Source organism: Macaca mulatta, chromosome 12 (assembly GCF_049350105.2).
Source record: "Macaca mulatta isolate MMU2019108-1 chromosome 12, T2T-MMU8v2.0, whole genome shotgun sequence".
Taxonomy (NCBI): Eukaryota; Metazoa; Chordata; class Mammalia; order Primates; family Cercopithecidae; genus Macaca; species Macaca mulatta.
The window spans coordinates 25,917,799-25,941,011 of NC_133417.1; the positions used below are offsets into that span (position 1 = coordinate 25,917,799).

The 23,213-nt window shown below is 40.9% G+C and overlaps 1 protein-coding gene and 1 pseudogene across 6 annotated transcripts in view; one reads left to right on the forward strand and one right to left on the reverse strand.

The window, feature by feature from the left end:
- The window catches only part of MGAT5 (alpha-1,6-mannosylglycoprotein 6-beta-N-acetylglucosaminyltransferase), a 336,921-nt gene that overhangs the window by 189,797 nt on the left and 123,911 nt on the right, over positions 1–23,213 (forward strand). For all 5 annotated transcript variants that reach the window (XR_013401979.1, XM_015109959.3, XM_015109960.3 and 2 more), the window contains exons 4-6: positions 4,839–4,915; positions 5,976–6,065; positions 21,701–21,772. Coding sequence is in view for 4 of the 5 variants with exons in the window: in XM_015109959.3 (XP_014965445.1) it covers positions 4,839–4,915; positions 5,976–6,065; positions 21,701–21,772 (239 nt within the window). In the remaining variant the exon portion in view is untranslated. The remainder of the gene's footprint in view (positions 1–4,838; positions 4,916–5,975; positions 6,066–21,700; positions 21,773–23,213) is intronic.
- LOC100424492 (epididymal secretory protein E3-beta-like) lies at positions 6,944–21,710 on the reverse strand (annotated as a pseudogene). Its single transcript, XR_013402307.1, has one exon. The product of XR_013402307.1 is annotated as an epididymal secretory protein E3-beta-like (transcript).

Here is a 23,213-nt window from a genome sequence, read left to right on the forward strand (position 1 = left end):
CCTGACTCTCCCCTTTTTCTTTCCTTGCTCTGACGCCATAGACAGCAAGAAATACATACACACACACACACACACACATATATATCTGTCTGGTTTCGTATTTCTTTATCCCTGTCGCTTCTTAATATGTATGTGAAATGTCGTTGTCTCCCTCTGTACACGTCTCTCTCGATATGTGTGTGTCTGTTGGGACTGTCAGGAGAATCTGGCTCCACACCTCACAGGAACACCCCCGCTGTGTGTGTTTGTGACATCTCGTGCTGCTTCTGCTCCTGCAGTGTATATGTTCCTCCTGAATCTTAAGCATTTTTGATGGCAGGAAAAGTATTTGTTCACTTAGATTAAACCCATATTCGAACACCCACTACATCATGTGGGCACAGGTGACTGACAAAGCAACAGAATTTTTACACCTGCATAATCTGCCTTCTGTGTAGATACCTGGTTGCCAATGCCACAGGATCATACAGAGGTGAAGTTTTGGGGGAAAGATGTTGCAACTTGGGCTGGTGTAAGGGTAACGGATAAAACTGAATCCTAAACAGAGCTGAGCTTCATTGCTTACACTTAAAATTTTTATTTTCCTTGCCCTTTCAACATTTTACAAAAATGGCATGGGGAAAGCTTGGGATTAACAGCAGGGAGAGCATTCAAGTTACATATCTTGGCAGATCTTTCTCCTTTTTTCTTTTTATACCCTCGATTTTTACTTTATTTCAACTTTTATTATAAAGAGTCCATGCCATACAAGTTTGTTACATGAGTAACTATGTGATGCTGAGGCTTGAGGTTCCATGGATACCATCACCCAGGCTATAAGCATAGTACCTACCTCCCTCTTTTGAAGAGAGCTTGTGTATAGTAAGCTCAGTTTCCCCTGGAAAGCAGTAACATTAACCTTTTTTGGCCCAAAGTTTTGTTTCGTAACCAAATTTAGATGAGAGGCACCTCCACAGTTAGGAAGGTCCTCCATGGACACAAACTAATAAAAACGTTTATAGAATTTTGGTCATTTGATAGAAATAAAATGAGGAGCCATCCTCTGAAAAGGAGCTGGAAGTCCTTATGAGCTGTGGTGTGTTGGAAGGTCTTGGTCAGGTTATTCCTGGTCAGGTTTGGGAGCAGTTCTGCCCCATGCTGGGAAGGCTGGGACTCCCGGTTTCTCCCAGTCACAGATTCCCTCTACCCGAGAACCTTGAGCACTCTTAAACCAATGCCTCTGGAAGCCCCTTATCTGTTCAGACCCATCACTGTGTAACTAAATAAAGGAGAGAAAATTCATGTATAAGAACATGGAGTTGCAGAGGAGACTCTGTTGAATTAGCTGACAAACCACCAGTTTGAGGAAGAGGAAAAGCCCTGGCCTGGTGGGAGTCTCCGCTCAGTCTAGTTCTCGCTGAGCCCAGGAGTCAGGACTGTTGGGCAGAGGGGAACACGCCTGTGTTTATTCCGTCAGATGGCACTTATGTCTTCCTGCTGGATCTCTAGACACTAACTTTCCTATAGGTTCCTCATGTACTAGGAGGGGAGATGGACTGCCATAAAGGAATAAAACACAATCACTCACTGCAGTTAGGAGAGACATGAGCAAGAGGCCAGGGAAGCCCAGAGGAGGACAGGATTCCTAATACAATCCTGACTAGGCGTGGGAAGGAAGAATTAAGGACTGTTTCTTCAGAGAGGTGTTGGCTTTAGCTGAAGAAAGAGGAAGGGGCTTTAACTGGGCAGATTAAGAGTGGTGACCTGGAGGGACTGAGAAGAAGGACATTCCAGGAAGAGGAAGGCCTGCAGGGAGTCTTGAAAGAAGTCAGTCCAGGAGGCTCTGGCAGAAATGAGGGGCCTTGTTTTGGGAATCTCCTAGCATAGCAACAGGGGGGTCTGTGCCTGATTCTGTAAATAATGTTTTATTGGAACACAGCCCATCCATTCGTTCAGCTGTGATCTGTGGCTGCTTTTTCTTTTTTTTTTTTTTTTTTTTTTTGAGACAGAGTCTTGCTCTGCCGCCCAGGCTGGAGTGCAGTGGCGTGATCTTGGCTCACTGCAAGCTCCGCCTCCCGGGTTCACGCCATTCTCCTGCCTCAGCCTCCCGAGTAGCTGGGACTACAGGCGCCCGCCACCTCGCCCGGCTAGTTTTTTTGTATTTTTTAGTAGAGACGGGGTTTCACTGTGTCAGCCAGGATGGTCTCGATCTCCTGACCTCGTGATCCGCCCGTCTCGGCCTCCCAAAGTGCTGGGATTACAGGCTTGAGCCACCGCGCCCAGCCTGTGGCTGCTTTTTCATGACAACAGCAGAGTTCAGTAGTTGAGACAGGGACCTTGTGGCTCACAGAGTCTTAAATATTTACTTTCTCGTTCTTTACAAAAAAAGTGCTGACCTTAACTTTATTCCTTGAAATTCTTAATGAATGGACCCACACTGTCAGCTTTGGGGCTTTGCTCGCAGGCCTTCATGGACCTGTTAGTTTATTTTCTCATTCAATGAGCCTGCTTCACCCCGCCCTACCACACCACCGTGTCAGTAGCCTCTAGTTGGCAGTGAATATTCCAGGAGTAGAATAGTATCTGTGGTGTAAAGGGGGTGGCATTTCCCCGCCAGGTACCCCCTAAAATGTCTGATTACCAACTGCAGGCTCTCATAGACTGTGTCTAATTTCGTGGAACCTCTGCTGCTGCTCATTTGCTTGGCCAAAACCCCCCATCATGCCACGTAAGCATTAGCAAGCAAAATCAGAATTAAAAATAGTGATAGGTATAATGGTCGCTGCAAAATACTATTCTCTGGTGAGGCATTCCATTTGTTAGGGCTTCTGGAGCTCTTTCCACCTCAAGTCTGCATCTATTTCAAAAACACAGAATGCTTTTCCAGAAATGTCTGTGCATTTGAAGTGCTGTTTTCCCAGATATAGCAAGTGAAAGTTGTGTGGAATTATATAGCAAATGCCAACTTTTAAGCACCTACTGTGGTCTGTGGTATCTGCCATTGGGCATTCCAGGACAGCCTCTTGATGGATGTTGATTTAGTAAGAGCTGGATGAAATAGAGGCAGAGTCATTCCCATTTTACACATCATGCAGCAGGGGCTCTGACAAGCCAAGTAACCTCCATTTTAACTACTAAGAGACCCATGAGAAAGAGGGTATTTTTTTTATGCTCTAGTTATTCTTAGCAGATAGAGGGCTTATTGAAATACTTGAATCAAGAGGTCAAGAATTTTGGTGACAGACTATCAAAATAACTGGTTTTCAAGGGGCAGGTGAAATCCTCCTTAGCACCAACTTCCGTCTCAGTCCCAGCAGCCACTGAGTTATTTCAATACCCCTGTGAAATAATATTGCAGTTTGGAATCTAGTTTTTGATTGCTTTCTTTAGAAAACTATCAGCAGTAAGTAATGATATTTTCCAGACATTTCTGGAAAATATAGTAGGTCTGAAAAGAGAAACGTGTAGGTTTAGGGTTGTCCTGTTTTCCGACTAAAATGGTCATTCCTACGTAACAATGTGATCATAATCTTCCCCTGTATAACATTATTCCACCATGTTCTTAGGGTAAAGATCAGAGTACTTATTGTGGTATTTGAAGCCTTTCCTGTTGCCTCTCGTGTCTGGCCTGAGTACCTCACACTTCTTTCTGTTGGAGACCACCTCAGTTCCTTGAACGGCATCATTAGATTGTCCCTTTGGCTGGCTCACTCCCACTTTGTCTTCACATCTTGGCTAAGATGTCACTGGATGCAGGAGGCCTTCTTGGAGCTTTGGAGAGTAGGCTGGGTGTCTTTCCTTGCCCAGCCCTGCCATAATGCCTGTTATACTGTTGTTTTATTGTTCATTGTTCATTTATTTGTATGTTCTCCACCGTTAGACTGTAAGCTTCATTTAATTTTTTTAATCGACATAATTATACGTATTTATAGGATACTTAGTGATGTGATGTTGTGATACATAAAATATATAGTGACCAGATCAGGGTAATTAGCATTTTCATAATCTCAAACATTTCTCATTTCTTTATAGCTAGACAGGAGGAATAAGGTCTGCTGTTCTATAGTACTGTAGGATGGCGCTAGTTCACAATAATATATGGTTTTAAATAGCTAGGAGGACTATATTGAATGTTTCTATCAGAAGGAAATGACCCTTAGCTTCTCAAAGGCATTTGTTTTCATTTTGACCCTACAGTTACAAGGAATAGGAACCCATTCAAACTAGCTAATATAAAATGAGTTTATTGTGAGGAAATATTTGAAACAATAAGGAGACCTTCATGGAAATCTAAGGACTAGGTCTGTAAGAAGCTGTATCCCATGGATGCAGGGTGGGAGTTCCTTAGGATGGTGCAGATACATCTTATGACTCTCTGTGCACCAGCTCTATTCACATCTCTCTGGCCTACTGGCTTTCTCAGCTCATGCAGTTGTCTTCACGAGGTCTGTTCATGGCCCCAGCTTGCTTGACCACATAGCCTAGAATGTCCCTACCAGTGCTGGAGGACCCTCGTAATTACATGGCTCTATTTTCTGCTCCCTGCTTGTTTGGTTTCTTAGTTGCCCAATTGCAGATTTCTAAGCAGGCACTCTGGTTGGCCTGGCTCACTTTTTTAAGCCGGGCCACACATGTTGTCATAGGTCTCTGACCATCCTGTAGGTGGGCTGTCCTCAGGTCAGTCATCACTGTGAACCAGTCAGCTATGTTCGAGCTAGAGGGGCTCCATGTATCAGAGCATGGCTGCCAACAGAGACCTTTCTTTTTTGGTTTCTCTCCCTACCTCTTGGCTTACAAGAATGTTAGGCTTGTGTTTTATAGATCTCATTGTATCCTTTGTTGTTTTTCATTCTTCACAGATATCATTAACGGAGCTCAAGAAAAATGTGTATTGCCTCCTATGGACGGCTACCCCCACTGTGAGGGAAAGATCAAGGTAAGGCAGAGGCGAGCAAGGTCATTTTCATCATCCCCAGTCTGCACAAACACCTCTTCTTTTTCCTTTCCCTTCCTTTTCCTCCTCAGTGATACAAATGGCTGAGTGAGCCCTTGACATGAATCATTTATGGGGTGCCTCCATTCTGCTGGCTTTGGCTGTGGCTATGACAACCCTGCTCTGCCTGTGTCATCTATGTGGGGTTGGTCAACAGTGGTGCTCACTGGTCAGCATGAGAGAGCCTGGACCATTTCAGGCACCTGCTAAGTCTTTGAAGCTGACTTCCCCTCTCTCTTTCCCAGCCTCCAACAGGTGATCCTTCGAGGACCAATGACAAGGAACTGCCGTTATTTAGTGTCCAACTCCCCACCCTCTCAGTCCCCAGGCTCCTGCTCTGAAGCCTTCTGATTGTGGTTTAAGTGTCACATTTGTATTTGCGGTTGAGTACCCAGAGACGCTTGGCTGCTCTTTTACTTGGCTGCTTTTTTTTTTTTCAGAAATCCCATTTGTATGGCCTGTCCCTGGGGAGACCACTCCCTGCTCAGTAGTTTTCAGAGAAAAGTGTCCATTCAGGGATGTAGTTATGACAGTGGGACCAGCCCCAGAAACATTTGGGTGGTATCCATGTGGGCCGTCTGTCAACACTCGCTTGTGCCCTCCTGCACACACTGTGTTTCAGGTACCACGCTGTGGGCTGTTGGAACTGGAGTTCCTGGAGGAGGTGTAGATATCAGAGTCCCATTAGGCACTTGATCTTGGTAAAAATCCCCGAGCCACCGCCTCTCCTGGGCTTTATTGCCTGCTGTCCCACAACCTTACTCTCCACTCTAAGCACTTCTGCTGAGGCCTAATGTAAGCCAGTGTCTTCCTGTTAATCATCCAAGGAGGTGAGCTGCGCACCTGGCTATCTTGACCTTAGCTCAGTGACTCTGTCACTCAGTTATTTAGGCCACAGCTTGAGCCATCCACTCCGTCTTCACCATTCCTATCCTCGCCTTCCCTGTCAGCAGATGTGGAGGGCCTGTGAATGGGCTGCTCAGAGATGTTCTTCTTGTTTCAGTGGATGAAAGACATGTGGCGTTCAGATCCCTGCTACGCAGACTATGGAGTGGATGGGTCCACCTGCTCTTTTTTTATTTACCTCAGTGAGGTGAGTAGCTTTCTGTGGCTCCTGGGGGCAGATGTGACTTGTTGGACTGTTCTGTAGCTGAGTCTGAAATTTGAAAAGCTTAAAAACGTGTGGTATTTTTATATGGAGGACCTATGATTCCGCCCTTCATTACTTTCCCTACTCCTCAGGAAGGATGATTTAAGTGGAGTTAGTTAGCTATTTCCTTTTTTCCTAGTTTTTTTTTTAATTGTAGTAAAATAGACATAACATGACATTTGCCATCTTAACCACTTTCAAATGTATAGTTCAGTGGCATGAAATATATTCACATTATTGTTGCAACCATCACCACTGTCCATCTCTAGAATTCCTTTTATCTTGCAAAACTGAACTTCTAGACTCATTGAAATCTAACTCCCCGTTAAGACCCTGCTTTCAGTTATTTTGGAAATATACCCAGAAGTTAAATTGCTGGATCATATGGTAATTGTATTTTTAATTTTGGGGGGAACTGCCATACTGTTTTGTACAGCAGCTGCCCCATTTTATACCAGCAGTGCGCAAGGATTTTAATATCTTCATATTTTCACCAGCACTTGTTATTTTCTGGTTTTGTTTTTTGAATAATACAATTATTTAGAGAAAGGATCATTCAGCTTGGGTAGGTATAAAGGAGTCAATATTGGGAAATCTCCTGGGTTTGTCAAGAATAGATGCCATATGAGCTGAATCTTGAAAATACATGTGAGAAGTAAGTTAGGTAAATGAAAGACAAAAGTGTATTAAAGGCAGAGAAACAACATAGGGAAAGTTATGGTATCAGTTGCACAGTGGGAGTGGCGGGAAATGGACATAGGCAGGGGCTACCGCTTGGGAAGTATGGAATACTCTTCCAAAACCTGGGAATGTGGGTAGACCTACCTGCTGATAGACTTTATCTTCAGGTCCTCTATGCCATCAACATACTCATCCATGCTGCCGTGGAATTCAATGTAGCTGAAGCTCCTGCTCTCTGTGTAGCTATTTTTGGAATTCTCCCAGTGACACTTGAGTACATTGGGGGCATTCTGGGCCCATACATATGCATGTCTATAGCAGTCATTCCAGTTGTCATTAGCACATGTATGCTCAGTTTGGTACCTTGAGATTTAGATGAACATGTGAGAGCTCTTATCTTTTAAAACACTTCTTTTTCTCTCATGAGGACATCACATCTGTACTCTTGGACATGGGTAGTGATGTTTTATGAATTGCCTCCAGTAGATGTTTTTCTTGTGTACAAGCAACCTGCATAGGATCAAAGCAGGGCCAAGAGTGGGCTCCAGACCTTTAGAGAGGTTGCCATCTCAGTCACCAGGGCCACCCTATTCAGATTCAGCGTTTGAGTCACTGCTCATAGTAGGGATTAGTGTGTGGATCTGAACAGCAGAGTCTATGTCCTCCTCCTCCTTTTACAGCCCAGGAAGCATTTACTGGTTTATTATAACAAAATCAAGTCAGAAACAGCCAGAGGGAAGAGATGCGTAAGACAAGTTTGGGAGGGAAGTAACTAAAAGTTAGTTACTTTTACCTTTTTTCCTCTAAATCTGAGCCTCATTTTCATTTGTACCCTTGAATTTAAATAGCAGCTTTTGTATTTTTTTTTTTTTAACGGTTGCAGAGAACTTTATGGGTCACTTGAATCTTGTACAGGCTTTAAGGATATCCGTTTCACCTAGAATCTAGGGAATCAAAACCGGCTGGCTTCCCCTTTATGGACTGGGGGAGGAAGGGGTCTTTGGGATCTTGTGGTTCTAGCCAATTCTGAGGTCATGCCTCCACAGACCCTCTGCTGCCCTTTTTTTAATTCTGTCCCCCGTTTTTGTTTGCTGTTGCTGTTGTTATTTGACCAATAATAACAGCTGGTGATACCATGCAGGAAGGAGAATACCTTCATTTCTGAGGCTAAATAAAATATTCTTGCCATGGTTTTCCTTGTGGGGTTCCGATGCCTCTCTTTTCTTTGCCATAGGGTGATGGGGATAGAGGCCAAACAGTATTGCTAATAGGACATGTGGCCCTGATTCTGTGGGTTTGCCCCTCTCTGACTATTACTTCTTTTGCCTGGGTACATTGAAGTCACACAAAAAGTGTGTGACTTGGGGGGTCCAACCAGGCTCCATGATTTTTTAGGGGAAGAGGGACAAGGTTGTTCCATTGCCATCATGAAAACCCCAGAACTAATTCTAGTTAAAATACCTCTTGGAAATGAACAGCTCTGAGAGTTGTGTGTATGAGGGCTCCTCATTAGCAGGCTGCTGGCAAACTGACTTGGTAGCATTTATCTGAGTTTCTGGCTTCGGGCCTGGGTGGCCTGTGGTCTGCCTTCTCATTTCCTTCTCCAGAGGAGTGAAGCCTGGGGCCACGTGTTGACCTTCACTCTAGTTGAAAAGTCAATTAGAAGTACCTCTCTTGCCCTGAGGAAAAGGTTCCTCATTTAGTTTACTTTTCAAAAGTTTTATTCCCCTTTCTACATGATAGAATTTAGCCAGAGTCTGACCGGGCTCCATGATTGACAAGCTGGGCTGATTTCATGCTTTCCTAAGCCTTTGCATGTTGGGGTGTGCTGCTGAGGCAGAGGATTTTCATGCCCATACTTCCATCTCCTGGGAAGGCGTAGAGAGTGATCCAAATGGAAAAGACTGCAGTTATTTGTGACTTCTTCCCCTCCCTTTGTCACACCTCACCCCTGTCCCCAATGAAGTATATGGCTAAGCTGAGAGAAAAGTGAGGTTCTGGGGAAGGGAAGTAGGGAGGAATATGGGATGAAGAGACATGATGGATCACATACACTTGCTATCTGAGGCTGAGTATTTCATTTTGGAACCAGCAACTATGTTTTCTCTTCCTGAGGTGTGAAATATGCTTCATTAGCCCATTCCACTCTCTTCTTACGCAGATGATCAGGTGGTCTTTTTGTTACTTGGCTGAATTCTATTCAGTGAGCAGTTATTGAATTCTTTGTCAACAGTTAATGAAAACACATTTTCTTGACACCATGTTATGTGTTAATCATTGTAAAAGTAACAGGAAGAAAGGATGCAGGTAACTGAACCAGGAGAAGGAGTGGAGATAACTAGGGAACTCATCTTAAAAGTTTTAATCTGAGTGTAACCCTGAACCTCTGGGCTTTTCTATGTTATCATAGCATTGTAATAAGTACCCTATGAGAGTTAAAGGAGAATTTCACCAATATGGTCCCTTCAATAGGAATACTACCTTAGAGTCTTACACCTGACTTCAGCTTCTGTTTCTGCTGCTTTCTAAGCTCTATGAGGTCACTTAACCTTTTGTGCCTAGGATTCTTCCTTTATAAAATAATAGGAATGTACTTGGAGTACAACCTGGCAGATAAAAGACACTCAATAGCATAACTGACACTTCTATGGTTTTAAATGCTGTGATCTTTTGAGAATAGTTGTGGGGTGTCACTTAGCCTTGGACATGATATGTGGGAACATTGTTCCGTTTTCGAATTACAATCAATTTCAGTTCTCATTTACCAATGTAATACAATTTTAGATCCTTTGACTTCTGGTAATATAGAAATTCAGCTGTTTACCTTAATGCCTGTTTTTAAATTGACAACATTTGTATGTATTCGTGGTATACAACTTGATGTTTTGGTATGGGTCTGCATTGTGGAATGGCTAAATCAAGCTAATTAACATGTGCATTACTTTACATACATATTTATTTGTGGTGAGAGTATTTTCCCTTGATTTGTCATTTCTGGGTATGATACTTGTGTTTGCACTGGAATTAGCTGCACGTATGGAGTCAGTGCACCCTATCATTGTTAATGTGAGATTAGTAGAGATGTTTTGTAACACCAGTTAATTCCTTCTTAGTATTTTTTAAATCTTGGACATTATCTGTGGCTTTGTAGGAGCTGTTGGTTCACTTGTGTGGGTTTCTTCTCTCTTGCTGTCTTGCAGCTTTCCTTATTCTGTTATTTAGGTAAACTCTGAAGCCTGCGTTTTTATTTCCTGTATCATCTGCTAGGTTTCTCTTGCAACTGGGGAGATGATTGAGAGAGACATCGTCATTTGAGTTGTTAACATGATTAACACATGCACCAGTGACTTTTATTCTATTCCTAATCCTTATTGAAAGCGCCAATTCTTGTTTTGAACTATGTTTAACATCAGAGCTTTGACAGATGCCAAAAGGACATGAAGTAAAATGTCTCTTGTATAGTCAGTCACTAGATGAATTGGAGCATTTAGATTCAGACCCATCTTAAGAGATGGTACTCTTCCTTCATTTTTCTTTCTTACGGTTGTCTCAGTGCACCAGCTTCCGCTGAGTTATGGGATTAGAAACTTGTTAGTACTTTCACCCTCACCAACTTGTAGTCTATGGATATTTTTTGGTTAAATCCCAGGAAGCAAAGCCATCAATATTTTTCCTTAAAATACCCCCACAGCTGCTTGTTATTATATCTCTGACACTGTACTAGAGATGGTAGAGATAAAAGCCGAGTGGTTGCCCTTCTTTAGAGGTGGGACTTTGGGGGCAGACAAGAGAAGAATGAAATATTGATTCTCCCCTGTACCAGACACCTCAAATACAGAACCCCATTTTATTTAAGTGACTTCAGTATCTGAGGATTTTAATATCCACGGGGGTCTTGAAACCAGTCCCCAACAGATACTGTGGGTCAGCTATACACGATCTTATTTAAACCTCTCGCCAACTCTGAAGAGTAATGGAGAGCCAAGTCATAGATAGCTCAGAGAGGTCAAGTCTCTTAGCCCCAAAGTCCTGCACTTTTCATTCCTGCTGTCTCCTTTGTGATGAAGGAAAACTGAACTTGGATAGCTGACTTGTAGCCATTGACTTCGCATTCAGTTGTATGGTTAAATCCACTTGTGATGGAAAAATGGCTCTAATTTAGCTAACTTCAATGAATAGATCTTCACTGCTAGTTTTCTAATACTCCATCATTGCTAGTTTTCTAATACTCATAATTTCGATACCCTACACCTCCAAAAAAAACACAAACTCTCCTGCTGCCATAACTCATGAAAACCAGGTGTCAGCCCTTCCAAGTGGTAGGAATAAGCAAATGATTCATTAGGCAGCCTTGTATTTCCGGAACATCAGGCAGTTCATTTTCTGTATCTGTTTTTGTGAGCCATGTAACTACTCCCATTATAGAGACAAAGCCCTAAAAGTAATTACTCTGAATGTCATTGTTTCAGGCATATTAACTTAACCATCTGCAGAGCCTTTTACTGCTATCAGCTTTTACAAAATTTAGAATGAATTTCTTCATCTCTGTTGATATTATGTTGATAGATGATACTGATATATTTGACACTGACACATTTTTTTCTTTTTAAACAGTTGTTACAGAACCTAGGAGGTGTCATACCTTTCCAAAGTTCCTAATTTGTTTGTGATTTTCTTGTATGCACTTCTGTTGCCATTGCAAGTAGAGTTGCTCTGAAATAATCAAATTGCCCAGTGATTGATTGCTAGATCTTAGGATGTGTGCAAGCTATTGCTTCAAATGCCAATTTGGACTGGATGCAGGAGAGTGTGTCTATGACTCTTTCACAAAGGAGCAAAAGAAGCAGTTTCATGCCTTACTTGTCAGTCTAGTTCTTATACTTCATAAACAACAGACGTAAAAGTCTTTGCTTCTTTCTGTTCTCCCTTGGCAGTATGTAAAACTAATATTGGCTGAGCATGTAATTAACCTTGAGTTTAAATTCAGCGTGCTTAATCCCTTGATTAATGCTAAGATTAATGCCCAACAGGAAAGGTTGAAAGCTTAAATGTCTGTGAATGCGAGCATGAAATGAAATCCTAATAACCAGTACAATGATTTGGATTTATGAGCTGTGTTGGCTGCTAAAGATAACTTGGAAATGGTGTTGCACAGACTACTTTGTCAAAGTGGGCAGTGATAAAGAATGGACTGTTTAGGTTGCAGGAGAAAACCTGAATGAAAAAACAACTAACATTTTGGGGTGGGCCAGGGAGTACTTTTAAAAATATCACCGGATTGTTGCCCAAGAATACCAACACATACCCTTTAAATGTTCAGCCCTTTGAAATGGGAAATTCTCTTTCCTCAAGACAATATTTCTGGGCAGTAAAGGAGGTGGCAGAGATTTACGATCATATTCTTTTCACCTTCTCTGTTCAGCCTTTATTGGTATCTTTTTCATCTATATATATTTGTTGCTCTTACTACCCGAGTTCTGAGACATCCTTAGTAAAAGAATTTAAAAAAAAAAAAAAATCCTGAGTTTCAAGAACAGTATTTGTTAGTCAGCCTAACTGATCTCTGTTTCTCCCTTTAGCCCCTTACCCACTAAAGTTCTTAGCAACACTTCCTGTTTATGAATGTTATATACCACAACGGTTATATTTAGACTTCTTGTTCTGGCCTCCACTCTACAAAAATCAGAAGGGCAAAGGGTAAGACTTGCCAAAACCCAAACCAACACTTCTTTGACTGCTTCTTGGAATACATGTGGCAGGATGGGGCTTCAGTGCTGTCATCTCCAATTTGTTTTTTATACACATTTAAATATTGTCTCATATAATTTCTCTTATATGACCCTAAAATACTTTAAAAATTACTTTTAAAAGTATTTAAAAATACTTAAAAACATTTTTAATGTGCAAAATTTCAAGCATGTACTTCAAAAGAGTATAACAAACTCCTGTGTGCCCATGATCCATATTCAACAATTGTTAATTCATAGCCAATCTCATTTCATTTATAACCTCCTCTCCTTCATTATTTTAGGACAAATCTCAAGCATCATATCTGTTTCAATTTGTATCTCTAAAAGAGACTCTTTTAAAACATTGTACAACTATTCTCATTATAACTGCTAATACTATTTCACACCAGAAAATTAACATAATTCCTTCACATCAGATTAGTATTCATATTTTCAGGCCATTGTATAAATTAAAGTGTATTTATTTGAACTGGGTTTCCAGTAAGGACCCTAAATTGCAATTGTTGATGTCTCCTAAATCTCTCTTCATTTTAGGTTCTCTTCTGTCTCTTATTTTTCTTCCTTCTAGTTTTTTGTTAGAGAAACTGCTTCATTGCCTTAGAGTTTCTCTTACTCTGAATTTTGGTTACAGCCTATGTTGTTGCATAACCTGGCTCTTTGCCCCCTTCTATTTCCAGTAAAGTGATAGCTAGATCTGAAGTTTGATCAGAATAATATCTAATATTGTTTGTGCAAGTTATTTCATGGATAATGGTATTATATACTTGAGTTGGGAGGCACATAATGCCTGATTTCTCTTTCTCTCTCTCTCTCTTTTTTTTTTTTTTGATGTTAGCATCATTGATCAGTGCCCAGGTTCATTAATTCATTAACAGTACCTTCTTAATATATCAGGAGTACTTCTGTGCAGAGATGTGACTCTTCATCAGGTATGTGGTCACCCTAAGAGGAAGTTCATAGAAGAAACCGTTTATTTCCCAGTTCATTTCTTGGCATCTTCCAGCTTGTTTTCTTTCTGCTTGCTTTTTGTTTTTTATTATCATTATGAAGTAATGGATTAAAACATGTGAACAGTCCGTTGCAGTTATTTTCTTACTGATTGTCAAGTTGCCCTGCTTTGGCCAGTGAGGACCTATTCATACTGCTTTCTCAGACCTTTTAACATGACCATGGTAGTTTGTAATAGTTTTCTTGTTCTATGGTATGCCAAGATCTTCCAGATTCATATCATACAGTTCCCACCCTAGGCCTGAAACCAGCATCTCTAAGAACCACCTTGCTCCCCCGGCCTGCATACCACCCCAGTTTCTCTTAGAAATAATGCCTAGGGGTCACAACCTGAGTGCCAGGAGCATTAATTGCTATTGATTTTTTTCTGGCTGCTGGAGATTTAACAGTGAATAAACCCTCCTCATTATGGTTGTGTTATGTAAGGAGAGATAGCTAGCAACATCAAAAAAGTAAGATGTATCATCTCCTAGACTGTAGTACATGCCTGGGGAGAAATACTAAAGAGAGAGCAAGAAGTACTTATGATAAGTGATGGTGTCAGTTTTGGATAGAGTTTTTCAGGATAGGACCTACTGAGAAGTTGAGAAAATGATGTTTTACCATATTTGAAGACAGGGAGTAAGAAGTGCAGATATCTGACAGATGTTTAACAGGCAGTGGGAAGAGAAGTGCAGTTGCCCTGGAGTGACCATTAACACCTAACGTTAACAACAAGTACAAGGAAAGTCATCTCCACAGAGAGTTTTGTCTGTTTTCTTCTCACGTACAGTGATGTCTGGCACATGTATTTATTGAACGAGTGATTCTATCTGAAGCATTTTTTTTAAATCGGCAATAGTTTTTTGTTTTGAGTGAGTAACTTCTAGCTTTAACCCTTCCAGTCTTAAAAAAATGTCGTAAACTTTGTAGCATTAAATACGCTAAGACGTTCGAGCTGAGACACGAAGCAGGGGCGTTTTGAGCACTGATTAACACGTTTAATATACAGTAGTCCTCTCTTATCCATGGGGAATATATTTTAAGACCCAGTGGTACCTGAAACTGAGGGTAGTACCAAACCCTGTATGTACTACGCTTTTTCCCTCACAATGTTATGGCTTCTCTTTGGCTTATCTGAACTGGGGCAGCATCATTACTCTTGGGCTTTGGGGCTGCTATTAAGCAAAATAAGGGCTTACTGAACACAGGCACTGAGATACTGAGACAGTTGATCTGGTAACATAAAGGCTACTAAGTGACAAATGTGAGTGAGTTGTGTCTATAGCATGGATCCCCTGGACAAGGGAGCTACTCTAGCCCTGGGCATGATGGAGCAGGAATTGCAAGCATTCATCATGCTACTAAGAGCAGTGAGCAATTTAAAGCTTCTGAATTGTTTATGTCTGGAATTTTTTATTTAATATTTTCAGACTGCGGTTGACTGCGGGTAGCTGAAATATCAGAAAGTGAAACCGTGGATAGGAGGGGACTACTATAATGCTCTCTAATATTATGAGAGCATACAAGGGATCAGATTAGACTGTTAGAATGGAATGAACCAATTGTATTAGAAGGCACAGCTTTCATGCCCATTTGTTATTCTCATTGTCACTTAGCATAATTGCACATTAAACACAAAAAAGGAGCTATATCATTGGTGTCTAAAATGTGACTACCTCTTAAAATTGAGTGACTAATTGTCAAAATGTCCTCATGTGGATACAGACCAGTTGGGACCAGTTTTGCCAGCATCCAGTGGGAGCTGTGCCTAGTGAGAGTTGCTATAGAAAGTATCTCTATGCATTATCTCTGGTTGGCTACAGAGGAATTTGCTGCTTCTCCTGTGTAAGGGAAAATTGGCTTTTCTTCTCTTACAGCAATTTGGGATGGATTATTGAGTGTCTCATCCTCTTGTTAGAACCCTACTGGTTTTGTGGCACATTGAACACTTACTACAGCATCCCTTTAAGTTCTGCACACCAGCCCCCAACCCCTGATATGCTGAGCAGAACTCTCATGGATCACTCTGGCCCTGTACTCTGTCTCTTGCAGGTAGTCAGTTCTGTACTTTGTGTTAATAATATTGCTGCCTGTCTTGGCAGGGGGCAGCAGTACAGTGTTATAGGAAACACATAAGACCTGATTCCCTGTCTGGATCCCACCACTTCCCTACGTGGCTTTGAGCTTTCCCTTGAGTTTTCAGTCTGGTTTCTCTTCACTGAGGTCAAGATAAAGCCTGCTTTGCCTCCCTCAGTGTATGGTTGAAAGGTTCCAATGAAATGAAAACAGTGAAGCACCACATAAGTGGAAAAGAGTATCATTATCATGAGTCTCTTTAGTGCCCAAGTCATGCTTTTTCATTTATTCATTCAGTACTTAACAAATATTAATTGAACATTGCCTGTATGCCAGGTACTGTTTTCAGGGCTGGGGATGGAGTGACGAACCAGACAGATGAGGTTTCTGTCCTCAAGGAGCTTACTTGCAGATGGGGCAGCAAACAATAAAATCAGTACATAAAAGGACTGACACAAGGGATGAATACTCTGAGGAAAAATAAACTAGAGAGGATGAGAGTAGCCAGGTCAGTGGGTCAGGGAAGGCTTCTCTAAGGAGAAGTTTGAGCATAGTATGGAAGGAAGTAAGGGAGTGAGGCATAGAACACTTTAGAAGGAAGAGGGTTTCAAGTAGAAAGAAGAGCAAAGGCAGATGCCCTGAGCTATAGGGTTACCAGATAAAATACATTACAGCCAATGAAGTTTGAATTTCAGCTAAACAATGAATTTTTTCAAGTGTAAGTATGTGACAAACGCTGTGTGGGATATACTTACACTAAAACAAAAACTGTTGTTTATCTACGGTTAAAATTTAATTGAGTACCCTTTTTCTTTTCCCTAAATCTGGAAACCCCACTGAGATAGGAACGAGCTTGTATGTTCTTGGGAGTTGCAAGGAGGTTGGCTTATGTAGGGCAGGATGAATGAGGCAAACGCTGTAAGAGTTGAAGTCAGATTCTGTAAGATCTTGATATAAATTCTGGATTTTATTCTGAGAGCAAGGAGAAGCTGTTGCAGCATTTGAGTATGTGTAGAATGTGATCCAATTTTGGTGTTTCGTTTGCTCGCTCTTCATAGAACAAATGGTAGGAGCAAGAGTTGGAAGCAGAATTGTTGCTACATTCGTTAACCGTACAGTACTGCCATGCACTAAGAGTATAATCATTTTAAAGGATTTCTTTTAGAAGACCTAGGCAGTGATACTCCAGTATTGAAGACGGGACTGTGCTTATGGGACTGTAGGAACCAGAAGTTTAGCCAATGTGCTTCAAATACTGATTGAGCTTACCAGCTCTGGGACAAGACAGGTGGCATTTCCGTCTTTAGCTGTATCTAGTCTGTGCTTCAGCCTCTTCATCTGGCATGATAATTAGCCTTTCTCAGGAGGTTATTTGAAAAGACCAAATGAGATGATGTGTGTAAAGGGCTTATTCTCATGCTTGGCTCCTAGTACATCACAACTTTTATTCTTGGTCTCTCCCAGCCCACTCCCCCTACACAACTCTTCAGATAAGGACCAAAATATTAATCAACTCAGGTGTTGGTGCAGAGGACCAGTCTTAGAAAGCTGAACCACTTACCACTTACATGAGTAGACATCCTTTACTATCTGCATTTTATCATTAAAACTTTAGAAAGTAGAGGAGGCGGGAGTTGGCATGTGGTAGAGAGAAGTGCAGGGGGCTTACTTTTTTTTAGCTTATCCCTTAATGAGTAACTTCATTTGATGTCATCAGTGTAACAAATGTGTGTATGTTTATGAATGTGAGTATATATAAGTGTAATCAGTGTGTCAAATGAATAGATATATAGTCAACTGTATTCATTTGATATGTGACCAACTAGCCTAACAGGATGACATAAATTCTGTCTTTCAGATCTTACAGGATAATAAAATTAAGAGGGTTACCTGATCCAACTCTAAAGTAGATGAGAAAACTTGAAAGCCAAATGGTTTAAAATTAAATGCCTAGTTATTTGCATAGTTGGGCATAGAGTCCATTTTGACTGATCCCAGATTCAGTCATCTTTCCCCGCTGAAATAGGTCCCTTATCCCTCACTAAGCTTGGCCTAAAGGTAACTCTAATGTATCCTGGTTAGGGAGACAACAAATTTCAGTTGTCACTCAGCCCTGCCACTCACTAGAGAAGTTATAGCGGCAAATTCACATTAAGCCTTGACTTCATCCCAGGTAACATGTTGATAGTACCCATGTTATAAGGCCCTATGGGGAATTAAATCGTGTAGTGTGTGTGTGTTATGGAGCCCAACATATTGTAAGTCTTCATATGTGATGGCATGCTTATATAACTCCTTTAAAAATTATTCTCTTAATGTTCATTGTGAAATGTATAATATGTAGATTAGCAAAAAGAAAATGAAAAGCACCCAGAACACCATCATCCAGAGACGATCTCAGACTTTCCGTATGTATTTTTCTCATTTAGTTTTGATTGTACTTAAATCATCTGAAAAATACAGCATGAAATCCTGTGTGTTGGTGACCCATTAGAACAGAATACTTCACATTAATCGTGAAAGAAAAAGCCACAACAAAGACTAATCATTCTTTCAAAAGAACAGAACATTACTACTAGAAGTTTTGCCATATTATATCTAGCAACATGCATGTATACATTGAATCTATTAGTTTTCCCAGTAACTTTGTTACTTTTTCTTTCCCTCTTTAAACTCCAACTTGAGTTGTCTATGTATCTGCCAACAAGTTTTTTCCCTTTAATATAATGAATTGTCTATCCTACAGACCTTGGAAATAAGTCTTACCAGATTAGACTTCTAGGGACTCAGAGAATGCTTTGATTCGCAGTGTTCATGTTTAAGCTGCAAAACCCTTTTTGTTCAAGGAAGTTTAAATCACTGTGAGGAGGAATGTCAAAAAAACAAATTGTTATCTTTTGTATCTCCTTGTTCAAGAAAAGTGATTTTATAGGGTCCTTTCCATGGAATGTGCATTGATGTTCTAAAGTTTTAGCCTGGCTGGTCTTTGTTTTTGTTGCATCTTCATTTTGTGGCCTGAGGCTAGTGAGCTAAAAAGATTAGTTCATGTCAAAGAATTTGCTTTCCAATTGAAGGTTACTGGAGGAATGCTTCTCCTGGATCGATTGTTGTGTGCGTGTTGCCATGAGCTCAGACGATTTTAATTTCTTAGACTTGTAGTGGTGAATTGTAGGCTACTTTTAAGACTGTCCAGTCCCTTCCCTGTCAGAGGGCTTGAGGCAGGTCTTTCCCAGGCCATAAAAACTGGGCAGAGATGGGGTTGACGGCAGAGGGTGGTAGCGGGAAGGCGGGGCACCCAGTGTGTCTCCATACTGAGGGGAAATATAAATTGTGTCCCAGTAAGAGAGTACCAGGAGCCACAGTTGAGACAGTGTGAAGGAAGGTGGTCAAAGACAGCTGTAGGACGCTAGGGCTCTGAGAGCCAAGAGTAGAAGAGCTATTGAGAGTGACTTGAAATAGAGCCATAGAAGGTGGGGCTCACCTTGGGGTCCAGCTTTATTGGTAGCATCCTGTACTGGTGGGTTCAGCTTGTTAAAGGACTCTGGACAGATCAAAAGAAAGCAAAGTTAGGGATTAAGAGGTTGTTATTAACCTTCAGCAACATTTTCCCTGAATGTTATTAATGGTGTTCCTATTTAGGAAAATGTTGCTCATTTGAGAGCTGTTTGTTTCAGTACTCGGAGTTATTGCCAATGCTGGCTTTTTTCCAATCCTGGTAATCCTCCGAGGTTTCCCAAAGAAAAAAGTGCTTTGTTTTGTTTTTCCCTTCTCCCCATGGGATAACTGGTTTATGTATAATTTAATTATTTTGTTAACCAGTTGTCCTATCACAGCATACAAAAACAACCTTAAAAACCCACCTCCCCGCTCTGTGCTAAGATGTTCATAATTGATTTTCCCACCATTACAAGTGCATGTATACATGTTATAACAGCGAAATTTCTTGCTAAAAGCTAAGTTGGACTGACTCTATATTTTATATTTTCAGGAGTGCCCTTGGAGCCTTAGGAAGTGATTTAGAATAAGAAGAACTAAAATAAATGATCAGTTTCAAAGAAGCATTACAGTCTTGAGGCTTCTGTAGGGAAGTCATTTTTTTAAAAATCACCTGGGACTGGTATTTTCATCACAGTGAATCTTGAAAGATTCTTCTTGCAGTGGCAGAGTGGGGAGGGAACTTTATCACTATCTGGTCTTGCTCATGTCTCTCCTCTTAGTTGATTTTTTTTAGTCTTATTTCATCTTTCCCCATCATGCCATTCCTGGGAAAACGTTTTATCCTAGTGGGTGGCTGGTAAATTTGGTTGTTTATTTGGTGTGAGGTTTATTTCAAGTCTGTACCTTCCTTGCTCATCCAATTTTTTTTTTTTTTTTTTTTTTTTTTGCAGGGATGGGGGTGGGATGGGGGTGGGATGGGGTGACATTAAATATCTCACAATCAAGTCTACAATCCATTTGAAGCCTTCATGTTATAAATATGGTTTATTGAGTCCATTTGCACAAATCTAATTGGAGCTAAATAATTCAATCTGGCCTAAGAATACAAGGTACAGATGTGCATAATGCTGCTGAGACCAGCTTAGGCTTCATCCACTTGCAGACTTTTTCTTTGCTGTTTTTCCTCATTTTTCTCATTTGTGGAGCTGCAGATATTGCCTTTCATGGTCATGTTGTTGTCAGATCCCAGTGATTAGACTGTAGGCCTCCAAGGCAAGTTGGTGTTTTCTTTTTTATGAGTAAAAACCATTTCAGCTTTCCTTGTGGGGAATCCTTTTGAGTCTCTGAATCATTCACAAATACGGTAAGGTCTAATTTTATTCCATAAGAAGAAAAGAGAATATTTCACTTTTCCTATTCAGAGCTTCCGCCCTCTCCCCGAGCTTTGCTTCTCTCTGCTTATTGCTTTGGGATCATCTGCAGTGGCAGATGGCTTTATGCAAATCAGGCCAATTACTTTGGTTATAGTACAGATCACCTTGGATTATGAGTAACTTCTAGATTAGTAAAACCGACATGTTTCTTGGAAAACTTACCGAGACTGAAAGGGCAAACTGTCTTCTGCTGACCCATGAGGCCATGGTTCCACACATGTCTCTGCCATCTTAGTGACCACTTTAAGGACATTCCCTCACTCTCCTGCTCATTAAGTTTTATAGGTCTACCTGGCCATAGAAAAATTATTTTCAATGCCTGTTTGTTAGCCATATTTCATAATCTCATTATTTATTAGTAAACAGGTGATAATGCTGTCTTCATTATGACTAGTTTTGACAGAGAATAGACATCAATATAACTTTAATGCATTTCTCATTTTTTTGCTAGAAATTAAGTTGCCTAATAGTCTTTGATAACCTTTGCTGAAATTTCTATAAAATCAAGTTCTTTTTTCCTTTCTCTTTCCTCCTCCCCTCAATTTCTAAACCTTATGCATTGACAGAACAGTCCATCTTCCAGAATGGCTCTCACAAGATCATCAAGGTTTTTTTTTTTTTTTCCTCCTCCTCAAATAGGTTTTATCACCTTACTTCTTGAGATAGTGTGAAGTGAATAGCTAGAAAATGAGAGAAACCTTGACCAATTAGCCCTAAACTATCAGTAGCATTCCTAACCCAGATAAAGGATTGAGTTCTGTGGCTTCAGTGCCATTCAATTTCCTTTCCAGATATGCCACAACAGATAAAGATCATTCCTGTCCATTTGCTAAATGGTCACAGAGACACCTTAGATTCTCATTCCCCTGTGGCAATGTTTCAGTCTTTTAACCTTCTGCCATTAGACTCCCTTTCCTTCTGGTACAGAGATGTGAGGATTAAATGACTAAGGAATTAATTGCTGTAGAGTACTTTGAAGGATAGATGTAAAATATAATCTCTTTCTTCTGACCTTTGCTGCTGATTGTTTCATCTGAGAGGGCACTTGTATCTCGAATACTAGCTAAAAGCATGGGAATTTGGCTAATAATAAAAATAGCACATATTAATATAGTGCTCGTTGTTTGCCAGGAGCTGTTCTCGGTGCTTTGTTTGTATATTAATTCATTATAGATGAAGTTGCATACTTAGTGTCACTGATGTGTTTTAGGTTGAAAATTGGTGTCCTCATTTACCTTGGAGAGCAAAAAATCCCTACGAAGAAGCTGATCATAATTCATTGGTAAGTGATTTTGGAAAACTCTTTCTAGACTTGGGCATTTAGGTCAGATGCCAAGTGATACATGTGGAATCTTCTAGAAATGTCAACTGTAACCTGAAATAGTGTTACACTGAAAAACTTACGTTATTCATCTCTGTGGAAGTCTAGGTGACCAAATCAGTCAACCATTAGCATATGTTTGTTTACTGAGCAATTCTCTGAGGGTTCCTAAATGATGGGCTGCTGATATGAGTAAGACCTGGTACCAGATGTGGAGGCCCTACGTGATCTAATAAGGGTGATGGCAGATAATGACCATCTCTGTCACAAATGCTGTAATATAGGCCTGTGGGAATTAATGAGGAAGAGCTCATTTTAGTCTGCAATATTCAGGGTAGATTGCATAGTGAAGATGACATTGGAGCTGAATTTAAAATGATGAGTGATTTTATATAAGGTCAAGGAGAAAAGGGTATCTCTCATATGGGAAAATGAGAGCATGGCAGTTTCTGGGAGTAGAGCCTGCATGGTTCAGTTGGCCAAGGCCATAGGGGATTGGATGAGCTAGGCTGAAGATGAAACTGGGAAGGTCGGAAGGGGACTGTGAAAGTACTTGTTGCCCCATTAAAAGCATAAGTCTTTATTCTTTAGACCATAGATCAGCAAACTTCTGCAAAATACCCGGATAGTAAATAGTTTCATCTTTGCAGGCCATGTGGTCTCATTGCAGCTCCTCAATTCTGCCATTGTAACAGAGAGAGCAGCCCTGGATAATATGTAAATGAAGGGGCGTGGCTGAGTTCCAGTAAAATTTTATGCACAAAAATAAGCAGTGAGGATTTAGCCCAAGGGCTGTAGTTTGCTGATCCATGCTGTAAACCACAGGAGTCCTAGGATATTGTTTAGTCAAGAAGGGAAATGAAACTGGGTGTAGTGGCTCATGCCTGTAATTTCAGCACTTTAGGAGGCTGAGGCAGGAGGATTGCTTGAGGCCAGTCATTTGAGACCAGCCTGGGCAATACAGCAAGACCCCATCACTACAAAAAATTTAAAAACTAGCTGAGCGTGGCGTGTGCCTATAGTTTCAGCTACTTGGAAGGCTAAGGTGACAAGAGGATCGCTTGAGCCCAAGTTCAAGGCTCCAGTGAGCTGTGATCATGCCACTGCATTCTAGTCTGGGTGGGAGTGTGAGACCCTATCTCAAAGGGGAATAAAGAAAGAAAAGAGATGAGTGTTTAGAATGAGCTATGGTGGTGGCTGAAAAGGTGGATTCAGCATGTTTGAGATGTTCTGTGAAATAAATCCTGGTTATTATGTTTCTCTGTTATTCCAGTCACTGATTGTATCCAGCTATATTCTCTAGAACATTAGGAAAAATATTCTTCCTGGCTTTTAAGTTATTCGGGTCTGAATTTTAAATTGTACGTGCTCATGACAGAAAAGTAGTATTCCTGGCTCTTAA